This window comes from Panthera leo, chromosome A1 (genome assembly GCF_018350215.1).
Source record: "Panthera leo isolate Ple1 chromosome A1, P.leo_Ple1_pat1.1, whole genome shotgun sequence".
NCBI classification, from domain to species: Eukaryota; Metazoa; Chordata; class Mammalia; order Carnivora; family Felidae; genus Panthera; species Panthera leo.
In genome coordinates this window covers 17,866,916-17,887,729 of record NC_056679.1, presented here as the reverse complement: position 1 = coordinate 17,887,729, position 20,814 = coordinate 17,866,916, and the positions used below count along the sequence as shown (strand labels likewise).

The 20,814-nt window shown below is 35.9% G+C and overlaps 1 protein-coding gene across 9 annotated transcripts in view; it reads right to left on the bottom strand.

Moving 5' to 3' along the window:
• The window catches only part of COG6 (component of oligomeric golgi complex 6), a 129,827-nt gene that overhangs the window by 73,851 nt on the left and 35,162 nt on the right, over window positions 1–20,814 (bottom strand). For all 9 annotated transcript variants that reach the window (XM_042905363.1, XM_042905297.1, XM_042905150.1 and 6 more), the window contains exon 13: window positions 19,689–19,806. In XM_042905363.1, coding sequence (XP_042761297.1) covers window positions 19,689–19,806 — 118 coding nt within the window. The remainder of the gene's footprint in view (window positions 1–19,688; window positions 19,807–20,814) is intronic.

The window sequence follows — 20,814 nt, the reverse complement described above, 5'->3', positions numbered from 1 at the left end:
ATGAAACTTGAAATAAATATTTTCCATGAGAGATACTTTTTATTTAATTTTGTCAATCTTGGTTTCATGTATTTTGGGGTTCTATTGTTAGATGCACACGTTTATAATTGTTAGGTCTTCTTGATAATAAAGATTATAAAATGTGTTTGTTTCTAGTGGTGTTTGTCTCTAAAGTTTATTTTATCTGAAATTAGCATAACTACTCTAGCTCTTGGTTTTTGCTTACAAAGTCTGTCATTTCCCATCCTTTCACTTTCAACCTCTTTGTGTATTTAAACCTTTCTGTTTTTGTATTTTTTAATGTTTGTGCATGTATTTTGAGAGAGAGAGCAAGCGCCTGCAGCATGAGTAGAGGAGGGGCAGGGGGGAGGGGCGGGGGAGAGAATCCCAAACAGGTTCCTCACTGTCAGAGCAGAGCCCAGTGTGGGGCTTGAATTCACAGACCATGAGATCATGACCTGAGCTGAAATCAAGAGTCACATGCTCAACTGACTGAGCCACCCAGGTGCCCCTAAACCTTTTGTTTCTTGAAGGTAGCATATGGGTAGTTGGATCATTTTTTTTTTAAAGGTCCATCTGCCAGTCTCTGCTTTTTGGACGGCATGTTTAATCCTTTCACATTTAATTGATGATAAAGTAGAATTTGTGTCTGCTGTTTTGTTATTCTTATGTCTTAACTGTTTTTGTTCCTCTGTCCCTCTGCTACTGCCTTCTTTTGGGTTAGTATTTTCCAGTATGCTCCTTTAATTCCCTTACTGTTTATTTACATATATGTGTGTGTGAGTGTGTGTGTGGTGTTTGCTAGTTTCTTAGTGGTGTCCTGGGAATTATAATTAAACATCTTAATTTATAACAGTATACTTCAGGTTAATGCCAACTTACTTTCAATAGCACACAAAAGCTTTACTCTTATGTAGACCAGGTCTCCTCTTCCTTTACACTACTATAGTTACAAATTGTATCTTTCTATGTTGTGGACTCGTTAACACAGAATTATAATTATTGCTTCATGCCGTTGTCTTTTGAATCGGGGGGAAAAAGGGATTACAAATGGAAAATACATTAATACTTTCTTGCCTATATCAGAACCTTTAGTGGTGTTATTTCTTCATGTGAATTCGAGTTACTGTCTAGTGTCTCTGTATTTTAGTCTGAAGGATTCCCCATATTTCTTTCTTCTAAAAAAAATTTTTTTTAATGTTTATCTTTGAGAGAGATGGAAAGACAGCGTGATCAGGGGAGGGGCAGAGAGAGAGGGAGACACAGAATCCGAAGCAGGCTCCAGGCTCCGAGCTGTAAGCACAGAGCCCGACACAGGGCTTGAACTCACGAACCGTGAGATCATGATGGACGCTCAACTGACTGAGCCACCCAGGCGCCCCTGTTTTCAGTTTTTAAGAGTCTCTTATGGTTTGGCTCCCTCCCTCTCTAACTTTTTTTTTTCCTCCTTCCCCTCCCCCAGGGTCTTCCGTTAAGTTTCTCAGGATCCACATAAGAGTGAAAACATGGTATCTGTCTTTCTCTGTATGATTTATTTCACTTAGCATAACACTCTCCAGTTCCATCCACGTTGCTACAAAAGGCCGTATTTCATTCTTTCTCATTGCCAAGTAGTATTCCATTGTGCATATAAACCACAATTTCTTTATCCATTCATCAGTTGATGGACATTTAGGCTCTTTCCATAATTTGGCCATTATTGAAAGTGCTGCTATAAACATTGGAGTACATGTGCCCCTATGCATCAGCACTCCTGTATCCCTTGGGTAAATTCCTAGCAGTGCTATTGCTGGGTCATAGGGTAGATCTATTTTGAATGTTTTGAGGAACCTCCACACTGTTTTCCAGAGCAGCTGCGCCAGTTTGCATTCCCACCAACAGTGCAAGAGGGTTCCTGTTTCTCTGCATCCTCTCCAGCATCTATAGTCTCCTGATTTGTTCATTTTAGCCACTCTGGTGTGAGGTGATATCTCTGTGTGGTTTTGATTTGTACACTAATAATGAAGCAACAGAAAGACAAATAAAGAAATTGATCCCATTCACAATTGCACCAAGAATCATAAAATACCTAGGAATAAACCTAACCAAAGATGCAAAAGATCTGTATGCTGAAAACTATAGAAAGCTTATGAAGGAAATTGAAGAAGATATAGAGAAATGGAAAAACATTCCGTGCACATGGATTGCAAGAATATTGTTAAAATGTCAATACTACCCAAAGCTATCTACACATTCAATGCAATCCCAATCAAAGTTGCACCATCATTCTTCTCGAAGCTAGAACAAGCAATCCTAAAATTTGTATGGAACCACAAAAGACCCCGAATAGCCAAAGTAATTTTGAAGACCAAAGCAGGAGGCTTCACAATCCCAGACTTTAGCCTCTACTACAAAGCTGTAATAATCAAGACAGCATGATATTGGCACAAAAACAGACACTTAGACCAATGGAATAGAGACTCCAGGATTGGACCCACAGAAGTATGGCCAACTAATCTTTGACAAAGCAGCAAAGAATATCCAATGGAAAAAAGACAGTCTCTTTAACAAATGGTGCTGGGAGAACTGGACAGCAACATGCAGAAGAATGAAACTAGACCACTTTCTTACACCATTCACAAAAATAAACTCAAAATGGATGAAGGACCTGAACGTGAGACAGGAAACCATCAAAACCCTAGAGAGGAAAGCAGGGAAAAACCTCTCTGACCTCAGCCGCAGCAATTTCTTACTTGATGCATCTCCAAAGGAAAGGAAATTAAAAGCAAAAAAGAACTATTGGGACCTCATGAAGATAAAAAGCTTCTGCACTTCAAAAGAAACAATCAACAAAACTAAAAGGCAACTGACGGAATGGGAAAAGATATTTGCAAATGACATATCGGACAAAGGGCTAGTATGCAAAATCTATAAAGAACTCACCAAGCTCCACACCCGAAAAACAAATAATCCAGTGAAGAAATGGGCAGAAAACATGAATAGACACTTCTCTAAAGAAGACATCCAGATGGCCAACAAGCGCATGAAAAGATGCTCAACGTCACTCCTCATCAGGGAAATAAAAATTTCATTTTTCAATCACCAAACAGAAGGCTAGTGACAGAAATCTCACGCACCAATAGGAGATAGCTGAAGAGAATCTTTTTTGATCCCCTTGAATTAAGGTCTGTAAAAGCTGCACAAATTCAAACCAAACTCATGCCTTAGTTAGAGCCAATGACAAATGATACAAGTACTACTTGAACTCACTTCATTTAACAAACCGACCTTCTATGAAGTGCTTTTACACATACCAGATTAGCCCTGGGTCAGAATTATGCTTCAAAAGCAAATGAAAACTGTGGCAGTTGTCAGATAAATAAAATCTATAATTTAATAATAATGTAGTAAAAATAATGGAAAGAAACTCTAAAGTAGAAAAGTATCTAATTAACATCCTCCTATCACTTCAACTTAATTTCATCCAAGTGAAATGGATTTCTAGTGGTTAAGTGTTATACGGGACAGTGTGGTAGTGGTACAAGGACAGACAAATAAACCAATGGGAGTAGAATAAACATTCACAAAACAAATCCATGCATATATGGTCTTGCAATTTCTGACAGTTTCCACTGCAATTCAGTGGGAAAGGATTACCTTTATAAGAAATGGTGCTTGATATACTAGATATTCATATGGGAAAAAAATTAACCTTGACCACTACCTCATCGCATAGTTAAAAATTAATCTGAGATGGATCAAAGACCTAAATGTGGAAGCTAAAGAAACCAAGCTTCTTAGAAAAAAACATGTAAGAATAACTTCATAACCTAAGGGCAGGAAGAGATTAGATAAATAAAAGTCAGGATACAGAACAAAATTAAAGTGAAGAAATTCTGTTCATCAAAATACTCCACTAAGAGAGTGAAAAGACACGTTAAATTGGGAGAAAATATTTGTAATGCTTCCTTTTATCCAGAACACATTTAAAAAAAAAATCTTACAAATCAGTAAGAAAAATACAGATAACCCAATAGAAAACTGAATAACAGACTTCAAAAGACACTTCACAGAGAGTATATCCAGCAACCAATAAACGTATGAAAAACTGTTCAACATCTTTATAGTCTTCAAGCAAGTGCAAATCACAAATGAAATACCACCACATAATTTCCACAATGGCTGAAACTGAAAAGATCAGCACTATCAAGTACTGGAGAGGATGTGGAACAAACGAAATTCTCACACGTTTCTGGTGGACTAAACTGGTACACACGCTTTAAAAGATGCCTGGTGGTATCTACTAACATTATCAGTCCCATCACCCAGACATTCCATTCCTGTGTATACACACGAGAGAAATGAAAACTTACATCCATCAAAAGACATGTACAAGAATATTCACTGGATCCTTATTTACAGTACCTAAGAACTGGAAACAATCCAGTGTCCATCAATACACTGTGGTGCATTTCTACAACTGAATTATTACACAATAACTGAAAAATAACTACTGCAGACAACATGGGTGAATCTTACAGACATGTTAAATTGAAAGGAGTCAGATCCAAAAAAGTTGGGAAAAGCATGTATCTATTTATGTGAATTTGAATAGCACACAAAAATAGGAAATAAAAGTCAGATAATGGTTTGCCTTGGGGGGACTGAGTAAAGGCATAAAGAAGCCTTCTGAGATGCTGGAAATGTTTGATGTCTTGATCTGGGTGGAGATTAATGAGCATACAGAAATACAAAAATTCAACTATCTATATACTTAAGATTTGTGTACTGTCAGTTACATCGCCACTTAAAAAAAAGTTCTTTTGATCTTTTTGTTTATATTCTGTAAGCACTGAGAATCAACAATGGATTATAAAAGTATCCAAAATTCATAAACAACATGGCCATTAATAATTAATGTACAAAAGAGCTTTATGAAAGACACGTAAGTTTTATGTACATTTTCCAATTGATAAAGTTGAACTATAAAAATCTCACATTTAAAAACGTTTAGTCTACTGAAAATTTCATATTCCACATATTAGAACGTCTCTTTTTTTAACTTTTTTTATTGGCCTTTTTTTTTTTTTTTAAATTTACGTCCAAGTTACTCAGCATATAGTGCAATAATGATTTCAGTAGGGGAATCCAATGATTCATCCCCTACATATAACACCCAGTGCTCATCCCAAGTGTCTTCCTTAATGCCCCTTGCCCATTTGGACCATCCTCCCACCCACAACCCCTCCAACAACCCTCGGTTTGTTCTCCATATTTAAGAGCCTCTTATGGTTTGTCTCCCTCCCTTCTAGAGCCTCTCTTTTAAAAAAATGTATACAGCTAGAAACTAAACAGAGTTGTACTTCCTGTGACTGTTTATTATGACACTTTTCATCCCTTTTATAGGTAGATGCACCTTTTTGTTTTGTTTTTTTTTTAAGTTTATTTATTTGGAGACAGAGCGCGCGCAAGCAGGGGAAGGGCAGAGGGAGAGTGAGAGAGAGAATGCCAAGCAGTCCCCATGCTGTCAGGGTGGAGCCCAATGACGCCCGGCTTGATCTCACAAATTGTGAGATCATGGCCTGAGCTGAAAACCAAGAGTCAGACATTTAACCGACTGAGACACCCAGGCGCCCCTCTGATTTTTTTCAAAGAAAATGAAAAGGCTGCACCATACAAATTATAAAAACTGTTAAGCCTTTATTCCACTGTCGACTTTAGTTTTACTTTTTCAAATATCCTCCATTTAAAGTCCTCTAATTTTCTGTTCTGTAGCTTCTTAGAAGACAACTCACCCATCTACCTTCAAAAATAAAAAAACCAACCAAAAAAAAAAAACAACCCTCCTATTTTTAAACTGACTTCTTCATTTTATATATAGACTCCTTTTGCTCTATCTGCATGCATATATGTTCTAGCAACTGACAATACATAGAACTAAGGTGTTTTTTAAAACCACTTTATTGAGAGGTATGATTGACTAACAAACAGGTGTACTTACTTAACGTATATAATTTGGTGAGTCTGGAGATACACATACACCCATAAAACCATCACCAAATTCGATGCCATAAAACATATCCATCACCTCCAAAAATTCCCTCTTGTCCTACGTATTTACTTATGGAATTAAAGTTCTTAAGTCGATAAAAATACCCAAGATAAATCTTAAAATGCAAACTAACATTTGTTTGAGATAACTTCAAATAATTACAACTTTTTATTTAACATAATTTTATTTAAAATTTAAAAAGCATTTTAGCTGAGAATACTGTTTCTGTTTTTCCTGGCAGAACAATCTGTAAGGAATAATGTGAAACTCAAACTCTTCATGTAGGACAGCATTTCTCAAACTTTAACATGCATACGGATGATCAGGGAACCTTCAAATGCATATTCGGATTCAGTAGGTCTAGGCGAGCCTAAGATTTTTGAACGTCTAAGAAGCTCAGAAGTGATGGCTAAGCTTCTGGTCCATTTACTACATTTCGAACAGTACAAGAAGATTCCAAACACAAACTAAATACTAGAATTGAAGTCACAATTTATTTAAAGGACCATTTAGTTTAGTTTAGTTTAGTTTAGTTTAGTTTTGTTTTGTTTTGTTTTTCCAGAGGCCTGAGTAAATTAACCCTGACTACTATTAATTTTATTTGGGTTTCATTTATGACACATGTTAAATTAGAATTATAACACCACTATAGTGAAAAGAATTTTAGCCAACGCCTGTCTAGCTTAAATTGATAGGGCACCGTGTATTTTGCAGCATAGATACATATAAACGGTTCCTGACTTATGATGGTTCAACTTAGAATTTTTTGACTTCACGACCGTGTGAAAGCAATATGCATTCAGTAGAAACTGTATTTCAAATTCTGAATTTTGATTTTTTCCCCAGGCTATCACCAGGCAGTGCACTTCTCTCCTGTGATGCGGGGCAGAAGCAGCAAGCAGCGGCTCCCAGCCAGCCAGGCGGTCACAAGAGTAAACAACTGATGACCACTCTGTGAGCACACAACCAGTTTCTGTCTCACCTTCGGTACGATATTCAAGAGATTACATGACATACTCAATGCTTTAATTATGAAATAGCTTTTGTATTAGATGATGGTGCCCAACTGCAGGCTAATGTAAGTGTTCTGAGCACGTTTAAGATTAGGTTAGGCTAAGCTATGATGTAGCTAAGTTAGGTGTATTAAATGCATTCTCAACTTAGGATATTTTCGGGACACAACCCCGTCGTAAGTCGAGGAAGACTGAATTCCCTTTAGACATTGCTGGCTTTGCAGTTATGAACGTTTCAAGAGAGGTGATAAGGAGGGAGCGCACACACCTGGGTACTCTCAAGTGCTGCAAACTGCTTTGTTAGGGAAAAGATACGACTGTCAATAAAATGATGTCCTTGAATGTATTTTTTATAGCGAATAAAGAATTAGTTTCCAAATATGTCTTTTTAAAAGCACAGAAGGGGGGCGCCTGGGTGGCTCAGTCAGTCGAGCGGCCGACTTCGGCTCAGGTCACGATCTCGCGGTCCATGAGTTCGAGCCCCGCGTCGGGCTCTGTGCTGACGGCTCAGAGCCTGGAGCCTGTTTCAGATTCTGTGTCTCCCTCTCTCTCTGCCCCTCCCCTGTTCATGCTCTGTCTCTCTCTGTCTCAAAAATAAATAAACGTTAAAAAAAAAAAAAAAAGCACAGAAGGAATCATATAAAGAGAGTTCATTTCTGGCAATACCTTTATTTTAAAGGCTACTCTTCCTAATAATTTTACCATATACTTAAAATTTTATTTTATTTATTTATTTATTTTACTTACTTAAAATTTTATGAACAAAAATTTCCACTTGGGTGCTTTGCTAATATGAAGACCATTCTGAGTAAGTGTTGTTTTCCTTATAAGGGTAGAATCTTTTTAAAAGAAGTGAATGATTTACAAGATGCAGAATAAGAAAAAATATATAATTAATATAAAATATGGAACAGTAAAATTTAATGAAAGGAGGATAATTCTTGAAAGAACCCTGACATGGTTGCAGATGTAAGCAACATGCAAGCTATAAACAGCATCATATTCCCATCTTGATTAGTGTTAAAATATCCCTAAATATAGCCCAATTCATATCCGAGAAAAACATTTCAGGGCATGATTGCTGATAATGACAACAGTAACCAATAATAGTCAAAACCCATCCACTGCTATACACTCACATAACTTGTACTTAAAATATTCAAATTACAATTAATCCCCCCCCCCCATTTATACCCTATATTGTTCTAGGTTTTAATTGAAAGATGCCATCCTCTTTATCCATTTTATTTTCTTATTTTCTTGCAACTTCTATTTTAACTTTACTAGAGACATAAAATATATAAGAACCTAGTAGTCTGAGTAAAAATAGAATAAATGGATAAACATTTGGGAAAAATAAGGAAACCCTTCCTTCTCAGCATGGACAAAAATAAACTTCAGGTAGATTAAAAATTGATGTAAAAATGAAACCACAAAAACACCTAAGAACATGCATCTAAATAACTTTATTAAATAATCTAATATTGTCCCACTGACAGATGCTATCATATATTAAATTCTAACTATATTTTCTGGTTGTGGGGAAGTTTTCAAGCATCACATACTCCCAAAGGGAACCCCCCCCCCCGACCCCGCAAAGAAAAAACCACCACTACCAACAACAACAAAAACTTCAGATTTTACTATGTAAAAACCAGAAGTAATGTGTCAGAAAATACTATAGGCAAATGTAAAAGGCCAACAATGACCTGGAGAAAATATTTCTAATAAAAGTGACAGTTAATATTCCTAATGTATAAAGAATATCAGAAAATAATAAGACAAAACCCAGTAGGAAAATGGCAAAGGACATGAACAAGCAACTCACAAACAGCCAATAAACATATTTTCAATGTTCATTCCCGCTAGAATCACTGAACCCTTCCCCCCCAAAAAAGATACCACTTTTTGCTGATATAGCGAAAGGGCAAAGGTATTTTACAATGCCTATTATCCAACGTTAGCAAAGGCTGGCAATCTAAGTAGGAGCAAGCATAGATTTGAGAAAATGGGTGACAGGTAAACAGGAATGGCTGCTTAAGCATATGTACGACTGCCATTATGGCGGGCTTCGCTGAGGTTGGAGATGGTGAGTTTTGGTAAATCCAGTCTGCGTGTCTACATGATTTTCTTCAGGAGTGCTCAGCAGTCAGTATACAAAAGAGAAATTGACAAGCTTAATTCAAGGTGTTCTTGCAAAGTAAGCATGGCACAATGAAAAGGGTGCAAAAGATAATAAGCACAAAATGAAGGGAACTAGTTATTCACCGAACTAATAAGTCCCATGAGATCTGGCATATAGGGATATTACTCTTTCCTTCTTCCTTATTATGTAACCATTTTAACCATTAATGTATGTGTGTGTGTGGCCAATACTAAGTGCTCACTACAACTGATATGACAAATATACAAAGGATCATAAGAGGTACTATGTACAACTATATACCAACAAACTGGACAACCTAGAAGGAATGCAACCTGCCAAAACTGAATTAGGGTGAAACAGAAAATCTGACTAGACCAACTGCTAGTAAGGAGATGAAATCAGTTTAAAATTTTTTAAAGAAAGCCCAGGACTAGATGGCTTCACTGTTATATTTCACCAAGCATTTAAAGAATTCACATCAGTCTTTCTCAAACTCTTCCAAAAAATCAGTTGAAATGTCTCCTTTTTTGTTTATAGTTTTGATTTGGGTCTTCTATTTTGCTTGGTTAGTCTAGCTAATAGTTTGTCAATTTTGTTCATCTTTACAAAGAACCAACTCTTAGTTTAGTTAATCCTTTCTATTGTTTTCCTGTTCTGTATTTCATCTACTTCTGCTCTAACCTTTATTATCTCTTTCCTTCTGTTAACTTTGGGCTCAGTTTGTTCTTTCTATCGTTCCCCAAGGTGTACAGGAAGGTTACTTGGGCTTTCGCTTGCTTCTTAACCTAAGTGTTTATTGCTATGAACTTCCCTCTTAGAACTGGTTTTGCTGTATCCCATTACTTCTGGTATACAGAATTTCCATTTTCATTTGTCTCAAGAAACTTTTTTATTTCCCTTTTAATTTCTTCTTTGATCCCTTGGTTGATCAGGAGTGTGTTGTTCAATTTCCATGTTAAATTTTCCAGTTTTCCTCTTGTTACTGATTTCAGTTTCATATCATTGTGGTCAGGGAAGATAGCTGATATAGTTTAAGTCTCTGAATTTGCTAAGATTTCTTTTGTAGCCTACCTTATTTCTATCCTAGAAAATGTTCCATGTGTGCTATTTATCTTTTGCCTATTTTTGTGTCAGACTATTTTGTTGTTGTTGAGTTTTGAAAGTCCTCATATATTCTATGTGTTCCAAATACAATGTTGTGAGGCTTTTGTCCTATTTTAAGAATTTTATAATTTTAGGTCTACCTTTAAGTCTTTGATCTTATTTGAGTTAATTTTTGTATATGGTGTTAGATAAGGGTCTAACTTCATTTTTTGCATGTGATTATCCAGTTTTCCCAACACCATGTTCCTTTCCCCATAGGATGGTCTTGGCATCCTTGCCAAAAATCTTTTGACCGTAAAAGCAAGGGTTTATTCCTGGGTTCTCTATTCTATTTCATTGTGCTATGTATCTGCCTTTATGTTAATACTACATTGTTTTCATTACTGTTGCTTTGTATTAAGTTCTGAAATTAGGAAATGTGAATCCTCTAGCTTTCTTCTTTTTCAAGATTGTTTTGGCTATGCAGGATCCTGTGAGATTCCACATGAATTATAGAATGGGTTTTTCTATTTTTGAAAAAAATGTCCTTGAGATTTTGGTAAGAATTATACTGAATCTATAATTGTTTTGAATTAATATCTTAATAATAGAAAGCCTTCTAATCTATGAACATGGGATGTCTTTCCATTGATTTATGTCCTCTTCAATTTCTTTCAGCAACATTTATAGCTTTCATTGTACAAGTCTATCATCTCCTTGGTTAATTCCTAAGCATTTTATTCTTTTTAATGCTATTATAAATAGAATTTTTTCATAATTTCCTTTCCATTGTTAGTGTATAGAAATGTAACGGATTTTTTGGTATTGATTTTACACCCTGCTACTTTGCTGAAGTCACTCACTAGTTTTTTTTTGTTTGTTCGTTTGTTTTTTTGCTAGAATCTTTAGGGTTTTCTACATATAAGATCACATCATCTACAAAGACAATTTTACTTTTGCCTTTCCAATTTGGGTAACTTTTGTTTCTCTTTCTTAACTAACTGCTATGGCTAGAACTTGCAAGACTATTTTGTTTGTTTGTTTTAATGTTTATTTATTTTTGAGAGAGAGAGGCAGAGCACGAGCAGGGGAGGGGCAGAAAGGGAGGGAGACACAGAATCCAAAGTGGGCTCCAGGCTCTGAGTTGTCAACACAGAGCCCGACATGGAGCTCGCGAGCAGTGACATCATGACCTGAGCTGAAGTCAGACACTTAACTGACTGAGCCACCCAGGCGCCCCACTTCAACACTATTTTTAACAGAAGTGGTGAAAGTGGGCATCCTTGCCTTGTTCCTGATCTTAAAGGAAAAGCTTTTAGTCTTTTCCTTTAGGAAAAGAGCATGATGTTTGCTGGAAGTTTTGTATTATGTTGAGATAGTTTCCTTCAATTCTTAGTTTGTTGAGTGTTTTTATCATGATAGGATGCTGAATTTTGTCAAATGCTTTTTCTGCATCGATTGAGATGACCATGTTTTTTTTTTTCCATTTGTTAAATGATAACTATATTGTGTGACTTTCATATGCATTCCAGGAATAAATCCCACTTGATCATGGTGTAAAATCTTTTTAATATGCTTCCTAACTTGGTTCATTAGTATTATGCTGATGATTTTTGCATAGGTTTCATAAGGGTATTGGTCTCTAGTTTCTTTTTTTTTTTTTTTTTAATTTTTTTTAATGTTTATTTTATTTTTGAGAGAGACAGAGACAGCGAGTGGGTAGGGGCAGAGAGAGAGGGAGACACAGAATCGGAAGCAGGCTCCAGGCTCTGAGCTATCAGCACAGAGCCTGACGTGGGGCTCGAACTCACAAGCCGTGAGATCATGACCTGAGCCAAAGTTGGACACTCAACCGACTGAGCCACCCAGGCGCCCCTCTAGTTCCTTTTCTTGTAGTGTCTTTTTCTGGCTTTGGTTTCAGGGTAAGACTGGCCTCATGGAATGATTTAAGAAGTGTTCCCTCCTCTTCAATTTTTAAAAAAAGTTTGAGAAGGACTGATACTAGTTCTTTAAATGTTTAGTAGAACTCACCAGTGAAGCCATGAGATCTAGGGCTTTTGTTTGCAGAGTGGGTGTGCAATTGATTTTTGATTACTGATTCAATCTCTCTACTAGTTATAGGTCTATTCAATCGAATTCTTCATGAGTCCTGGTAGCTTTTGTATTTCTAGGAATTTGTCCATTTTATCTGATTATCCAATTTGTTGGCATATCGTTGTTCATTAATACTCTCTTAAAGTCCTTTTTATTTCCATACAATTGGTAGTAATGTCTCACTTTCATTTCTAATTTTAGTAATATGAATCTTCTCTTTTTTCTTAGTCTAGACTAGGTAACGGTTTGTCAATTTCATTGACATATTCAAAGAACCATATTTTGGTTTGACTGATTTTCTCTTTGTTTTTCTAATCTCCATTTAGATTAGAATAAAGACTGCTCTAGTCTTTATTATTTCCTTTCTGTTAGATTTGAGTTCAGTGTATTCTTTTCTCATCCCTGAAGCTGTAAAGTTAGTTGATGATTTGACATCTTTCTTATTTTATTTTGTTTTTTGAGAGAGAGAGAGAGAGAGAGAGAGAGAGAGAGAGAGATTGCAAGCAGGAGAGAGGGGTAGAAGGAAAGAGAGAGAATCTTAAGCAGGCTCCACACTCAGCACAGAGCTCCAGAACCCAGGGATCATGACCTGAGCTGAAATCAAAAGTTGGATGCCCAACCCACTGAGCCTCCCAGGGGCCTTTCTTGATTTTTAATTGTAAGTATTTATAGCTATAACGTTTCCCCTTGATACCACTTTCACTGCATCCTGTAAGTTTTGACACGTTGTGTTTTCATTTTCATTTGTCTCTAAGTAGTTTATGATTAAATTTCTATAGATTTGTGAGTAAATTCAGTTTTCTTTTTGTTACTGATTTGTAACTTTATCCTGTTGTGGTCAGAGAGGACAATTTGTATCATGTCTATCTTTTAAAATATACTAAGATCAATTTGTGGCCTAACATATAACTACCATGGAAAATGAGCAATGTGTACTTCAGAAGAACGTGTACACTGTTGTTTTTGTTGGGTAGAGTACTTTGTATACGTTCATTAGATCTTATCAGTTGACTGTGTCAACTTCTGATTATTCTATTAATGCAAATAGGTTACTGAAGTCTCCAACTATAAATACAGATCTATTTCTCCCTTCAATTCTGTTAGTTTTGGCTTCATATATTTTGATGTTTGTCATCAGTTAAGTTTAATAATTGTTTTACGTTCTTGCTGTATTGAACCTTTGATTAATATCCAATTGCCCTTATTTATCTCCTATAATAATTTTTGACTTAAAGTTTATTTTGTCTTAAACTCAAAATGGATAAAGGACCTGCATGTGAGACAGAAAACCATCAAAACCCTAGAGGAGAAAGCAGGAAAAGACCTCTCTGACCTCAGCTGCAGCAATTTCTTACTTGACACATCCCCAAAGGCAAGGGAATTAAAAGCAAAAATGAACTATTGGGACCTCATGAAGATAAAAAGCTTCTGCACAGCAAAGGAAACAATCAACAAAACTAAAAGGCAACCAACGGAATGGGAAAAGATATTTGCAAATGACATATCGGACAAAGGGCTAGTATCCAAAATCTATAAAGAGCTCACCAAACTCCACACCCGAAAAACAAATAATCCAGTGAAGAAATGGGCAGAAAACATGAATAGACACTTCTCTAAAGAAGACATCTGGATGGCCAACAGGCACATGAAAAGATGCTCAACGTCGCTCCTCATCAGGGAAATACAAATCAAAACCACACTCAGATATCACCTCACGCCAGTCAGAGTGGCCAAAATGAACAAATCAGAAGACTGTAGATGCTGGAGAGGATGTGGAGAAATGGGAACCTTCTTGCACTGTTGGTGGGAATGCAAACTGGTACAGCCACTCTGGGAAACACTGTGGAGGTTCTTCAAAAATTAAAAATAGACCTACCCTATGACCCAGCAATAGCACTACTAGGAATTTACCCAAGGGATACAGGAGTACTAATGCATAGGGGCACTTGTACCCCAATGTTTATAGCAGCACTCTCAACAATAGCCAAAGTATGGAAAGAGCCTAAATGTCCATCAACTGATGAATGGATAAAGAAATTGTGGTTTATATACACAATGGAGTACTATGTGGCAATGAGAAAGAATGAAATATGGCCCTTTGTAGCAACGTGGATGGAACTGAAGAGTGTGATGCTAAGTGAAATAAGCCATACAGAGAGAGATACCATATGTTTTCACCCTTATGTGGATCCTGAGAAACTTAACAGAAACCTATAGGGGAGGGGAAGGAAAGAAAAAAAAAAAAAGAGGTTAGAGTGGGAAAGAGCCAAAGCATAAGAGACTCTTAAAAACTGAGAACAAACTGAGGGTTGATGGGGGGTGGGAGGGAGGGGAGGGTAGGCGATGGGCATTGAAGTGGGCATCTTTTGGGATGAGCACTGGGTGTTGTATGGAAACAAATTTGACAATAAATTTCATATATTAAAAAAAAATAATAACTTTTATTTTGTCTGATGTTATCACCACATTTGCTCTCTTCTGGTTAGTATTTACATGGATTATCTTTCTCCTCCCTTTCACTTTTGTGTCTTTAGATGTAAAGTAAGTCTCCTGTAGACAGCATATAGTTGCATCTTGTAGTTTTATCCATTCTGCCAATCTCTTATCTTTTTATTGGAGAATTTAATCTGTTTATATTCAAGGTAAATACTGGTAAGAAGAAACTTACTTCTACCATTTTGCTATTATTTTCTATATACCTTATAGTCTTTTTTTGTCTCTCATTTCCTGCATTATTGTCTTTTTTTAAGTTGGTTTTTATAGTGAATGCAACATTTCAATTCTCATTTCTTTTTGTGTATATTTAGCTATTTTCTTTGTGTTTCCCATGGGGATTACGTTTAAGGTCTGAAAATTATGTAACACTCTAATTTGACTTTATACCAGCTAACGTCAATAACCTACAAAAAACCTCTGCTCCTTTACAGCTCCACCCCCACCCTGTCAGTAGCTGATGTCATGAAATACAAACCAATAATTATTTTAAATGCATTAGCCTCTTAAATGCATCATATAGACAAAAAATGGAATTACAAACCAAAGTCACAACAATGCTAGCTTTTACAGCAAATATTTTTTTTAGAAGATATTAGGCTCTTAAATCATGTAACAAAAAGTGGAGTTCAAACATTTGTTACAATACTGACTTTTAGTTGGTTGTGTATTTACCTTTACCGAGATCTTTATTTCTTCATAAAGCTTGGAGTTACTGTCTACTGTCCTTACATCTCACCCTGCAGGGCTCCCTTGAGCATTTCTTACAGGGCAGGGCTAGTAGTAATGAGCTCCCTCAGCTTTATTTTATTTGGGAAGGTCTCATTCTTGTGAAAGAATGCCTTCACTTTTGAAAGACCATCTTGATTTTTTTTCTTCTTTGAGCACTTTAAGTTTTATTTATTTATTTTGAGAGGGAGACGGATTCTGTCAGTGCAATTTTTGTCTCGGTGCAGAGACAGATTACAGGTGCCTCCAACTTCACCACGTTCCCTGAAAACTATTTTTGTGTATTGATCTGGTCACCAAATAACTTCCTAAATACATTTACTAGTTCTAAAACTTTTCAATTAATTTTCTTGGGTTTTTGAAGTAGACAATCATAGCATCTATAAATAATCTAATGTCTCCTCCTTTGAAATACTTATACCTCTCACTTTTTAATCTGGTCTTTCTATTATTTAAAAATGTTATTGGCAAGCATTCTTGTCTTATTCTTTCTTGACTTACATAGAGTATATTGGTAGTGCTTCTGTGTTCATTATAATGTGGGCTGTTAGCTTTACTTATCTTTACATGGTTAAAGAAGAATTTTTGCTTTCTTATTTAGTAAGATTTTTCCTCCAACAACCTGATCAACTATCATGATAATATAAAATTTTCTTATTTAACACTGAGATATTTAATGTATTTTCTGACACTTAAACGTTCTTGTATTTCTGCAAATAACCCATACTTGTTTTGAACATAATGCTGGATTTGGCTTAATGGTATTTTTAACTTTTTTTTTTTTAATTTAAAGTGACTGATTTGTGATTTTCACTTTTGTACTGTCTTCTAAAGGCTTTTATGTCAGTGTTACAACACCTAAATTGAACTGGGAATTCTTCTATATTTTCCTGTGTTCTGGATAATTATCTGTTCATAGGTGTGGATGAAACTATCTGTATAACCTCAACTAAGCCTAGCAGCATGTTCTCCAATAATTTTTCTTCCCTTGCCAGGGGTATTCAAGTTTTCCACTTCTTTTTTTACCCTTTTGTCCACTTATATTGTCCTAAAATCACTCTTTTCATTCAGATTTTCAGATTATTTTAGCATAAGACTGTTACATTTTAATATGATATGTTCTAATAAATTTTAGTTCGTATCTCTGGTTAATATCTCAAATTTCTGATATTCTAATTTTTAATTCTTTTTTTTTTGGTTAAAGAATTGCCAGAAGGTTGTCAATTTTGTTGACCTTCTCAAAAAATCAATTTTTCCTGTTTCCTAATTTATCACAGAAATTTAATTCCATCTTTCCTTTTACCATTTTGTTTTGTTGTTCTCTTTCAAATTTCAAAAATATGAATGCCTACTATGTTTTCAGTCTGTAGCCCACATGTTTTCCAACCGGTAAAACTTTGGGTAATAAGCACATCCATGCGCTTTTCCACATTCTACAGTCTGGCTCCTGTCCTCAGCACACAGCTACAATTGTTCTCAGTACGTCACGGATCCCTATATGTTGCCCAAGATAACAAATCTACTGTCCTTTTTTTACTTGAACTCTTTATACGGTATCTGTCATTAACCATGTCCTGCTTCCTGAAACTCTATTCTCTTGGCTTTTCTGAGAAAACCCTTTCCTCGCTTTTCTCCTGAGTCTCCCATCATCCTCCCTCAGCATCCCACCACGGTGGGCTTCTTTTCTTCTCTTAAATGTCAGGGTTTCCCAAGACTGTGTGTCTGAGAACTCTGCTCTTATTAAACATGATTCCTAGTGACCTCATCCAAATCCATGGATGCAACTATCTTCTATATGTAAAACTATCTAAACCCATTGTACAGCTCCCAACTAGATAAGACAAAATAGGGTATCTCAAGGTATCCTGTCTAACTAATGTCAGCAATATCTTTATCCTGTAAATTTTACCATCTTTCCAGGTTACAGACACTTGTGATTACTATCAATATTCCCAGGTTGGTAACATAGGAATTATTTTAGGTTCCTCCCTCTCATGTACCCATATTCAATCAGTCACTAAATTCTGAAGGTTTACCTTTACCCCTTTAAGAATGTGTTCCTTCATGGCTGTTCCTAGAATCTCTACCTTAGATCATGATTTTCATAAAAAACTACCTTGATACTCCCATAATCTTCCTGTCTGCAACCTGGTCTCTCTCCTATCTACATGCTACACCACTTTCCAAATGATTTTTTTTTTAATTTAAATTTATTTATTTTGAGAGAAAGAGAAGCAGCAGGGAAGAGGCAAAGAGAGAGGGGGACAGAGGATCTGAAGCGGGCTCTGTGCTGACAGCAGAAAGCCCAATGCAGGGTTGGAACTCACGAACTACGAGATCATGACCTGAGCCGAAGTCGGACACTTAACCAACTGAACCACGCAGGCGCCCCCAGGTGATTTTTTAATAAATGAAATATTTGTTTACTGGTGACTCACAGCTTGTGCTCTTACAAATTCTTTTTATTTCCCCTACTTAGGATAGCCTCTGTCTACCCCCTTATCTACCTATTTAAATTCTACGTCCTTCCAAGTTTAAGCCTTCTATCTCCCTCTCTGGAAAGCTCCTTCTCCTTTTGTGCTAGCATTGCACCTTGGGCACATGTCTTTCATAAAACATGTGGTTCTATGGCAACCATTGATTAATTTAACTATTTTCCACTAAAGGAGAAGCAACCTGAGGCCAACCAATCTTGTTTGCCACTGTACTCTCATCAGCTAGCAAATGTTTGTTCATGTTCAAAGTACACATGAACTGTTTTAAAAAATTTTTGTTTAAGTAAGAACTCATGTAAACATATACATAACCAGAACTGTTAGTCAGAGAAAGGCAGATATCATATGATTTCATTCATATGTTGGAATCTGAGAAACTTAACATATGACCATAGGGGAAGGGAAGGAAAAGTAAGATACAAACAGAGAAGCAAACCATAAGAGTCTCTTAAACAGAGAACAGGGTTGATAGGGGTAGGGAAAACGGGTGATGGGCACTGAGGAGGGCACTTGTTGGGATGAGCACTGGGTGTTGTATGGAAGCGATGAATCGCGGAATCTACTCCTGAAGCCAAGACTACACTGTATGTTAACTGACTTGACGATAAAAAAGTTTAGAAAACTAACTAAATAAATAAAATCTTAAGGAAAAAAAAAAACAAAACGGACTACCAGTAAACTTACATAAACAAAAATACATACAACAGAAAAAAACATAAGTGGGTCCAGGTCCATAAATTCATGTTGCTTTTCCAAAAGAATTTGAGTCCTACAGGAGGTCAGACTCCTAAGCTTCTCTGAACTTAGGGATGTAAAAATTGACCAGATAACTCAGGATTGGAATGCTACCAACTATTCTATATTACAATTCTGGGTCTAACATAGCCAGACTACTAGAGTGGTATGATTAAAAGAAAAAAAAAAAAAAAAGCTAGTATGTTGATTGTGATGCATCCTTAAAAGACCTGAGTCCTTAATAATGAAATAAAAATAAAAAAGCGTTTGCTTATTGTAAATCCATTCCTTAAGGTCTTATCACAACACACTGCTCAGTTGAAAATATTAGCTCTTGAGACTCTCAGATTTTTGTTACCAGATTTTTGTTGTGGTGCTTTACTTGTTTCCGGTGGGAGTTTTTTATTATCTTGTTTATTTTCATAATTAATTGCAGTATATAACTCAAAGGAGCATAAATTTCTTAAGGACAAAGCTGGACCATCAGAGAGTAAAACTATAAGCAAACTGTTTAGAAAAAAACATTCAGTAAGAGTTTCAGTTTTCCAATCTGTATGTCATCTTAGCCCTGACCTAAATATAGTAAGTTTGCTTTAATTACAACTTTTTGGTTATAGAAAACTGGTAGTGAAACTAAGGCTTGAGATTCTACCTCTAATTATGACTCAGTGTTACACTGTTCCAGGAACCCAGCCTATAAGCCCAGATCCAGTAAAGTCATCTCAAAGTAAATTTAATTGTTCACGGGAAGAACTCAGAACAACACTGTATGGAATGGGAACAAATTGCCAATGTAAAAACAGTAAAACATTTTTAAATGTGCACAACTCACACTCACATAGTTTAAGAACTGCATTTTCCAAACATACCTTGTCCATTAATTTACTTGCATGAAGACTCAAGCTATTGAAGAATATTTTTTTGCTTAGCAAATGCATTTCTTCAATGGTAGTCAATAATGTAGTTGCACTATTTCCAACAATGCCACTAAAAGCAAAGGATATTTCAGGTTGCAAAACAAGCCTGACACAATGAGTTCTTTAACTGAATATAATGCGCTTAAAAGATCTAGATTTAAAATAAAAGTATGTATGGAGAATATAAGCTGTGAATTAAAAACAACTACTTTAGTTTCACATAAAAATGACAGAGATATTTTACTTAAGAGTTAGGTAACAAACAAATGTTTCCAGTGTTTCACAATCTCTTTTAGAAAAACACTTATAAGATGCAAATCCATCTATTTTTCTCTATTACGGTAAACGCATGTCTTGATTATCCAAGACCTAATTTTAACTTTAAGGAAGCCATTCCATCAATAATAACTCTGTTCATAAAATATTTAAATTTTATTAACACTGATTTATTCTTTCCATTAAAACTCTTACACCGGGGCGCCTGGGTGGCTTAATCAGTTAAGTGTCTGACTTCGGCTTGGGTCATGATCTTGTGGTTCGTGAGTTGGAGCCCCGCATCGGGCTGTGTGCTGACAATGCAGAGCCTGCTTTGGATCTTCTGTCCTTCTCTCTTTCTGCCCCTCCCCCACTTGTTCTCTCTCTCTCTCTCTCTCTCTCTCTCTCTCGCCCCCAAAAATAAGTAAACATTAAAAAAAGGTGAGTAAAACAAAACAAAAAACTCTGACATCATATATAAATTATAAAGTTTCTCAATTTTTATACGACTGCCTAAGTAGCAGCAAATTTAGACTGAATGTGAAAAATCTTGTAATATTTTAAAATATCTAATTATTAGCACACTCTATACTCCTCAATTTGCTATTACAAGGATATTTCTTAGGCCTATCTAAGGAATTTTCTCATTTTTGCTAGAATGTAAAACAAGCCTGTATATAAAACAATTCCCAATTTTATTCTAATTCATGTACTGAAAGTCATTTAAAAATTTGATATTAGGAGAAAAGGTTTTTGTTGATGTGAAAATATACCATAATCCAGTAGGAAATCCTAATTTCTAATGGCACAATACCATCTTACT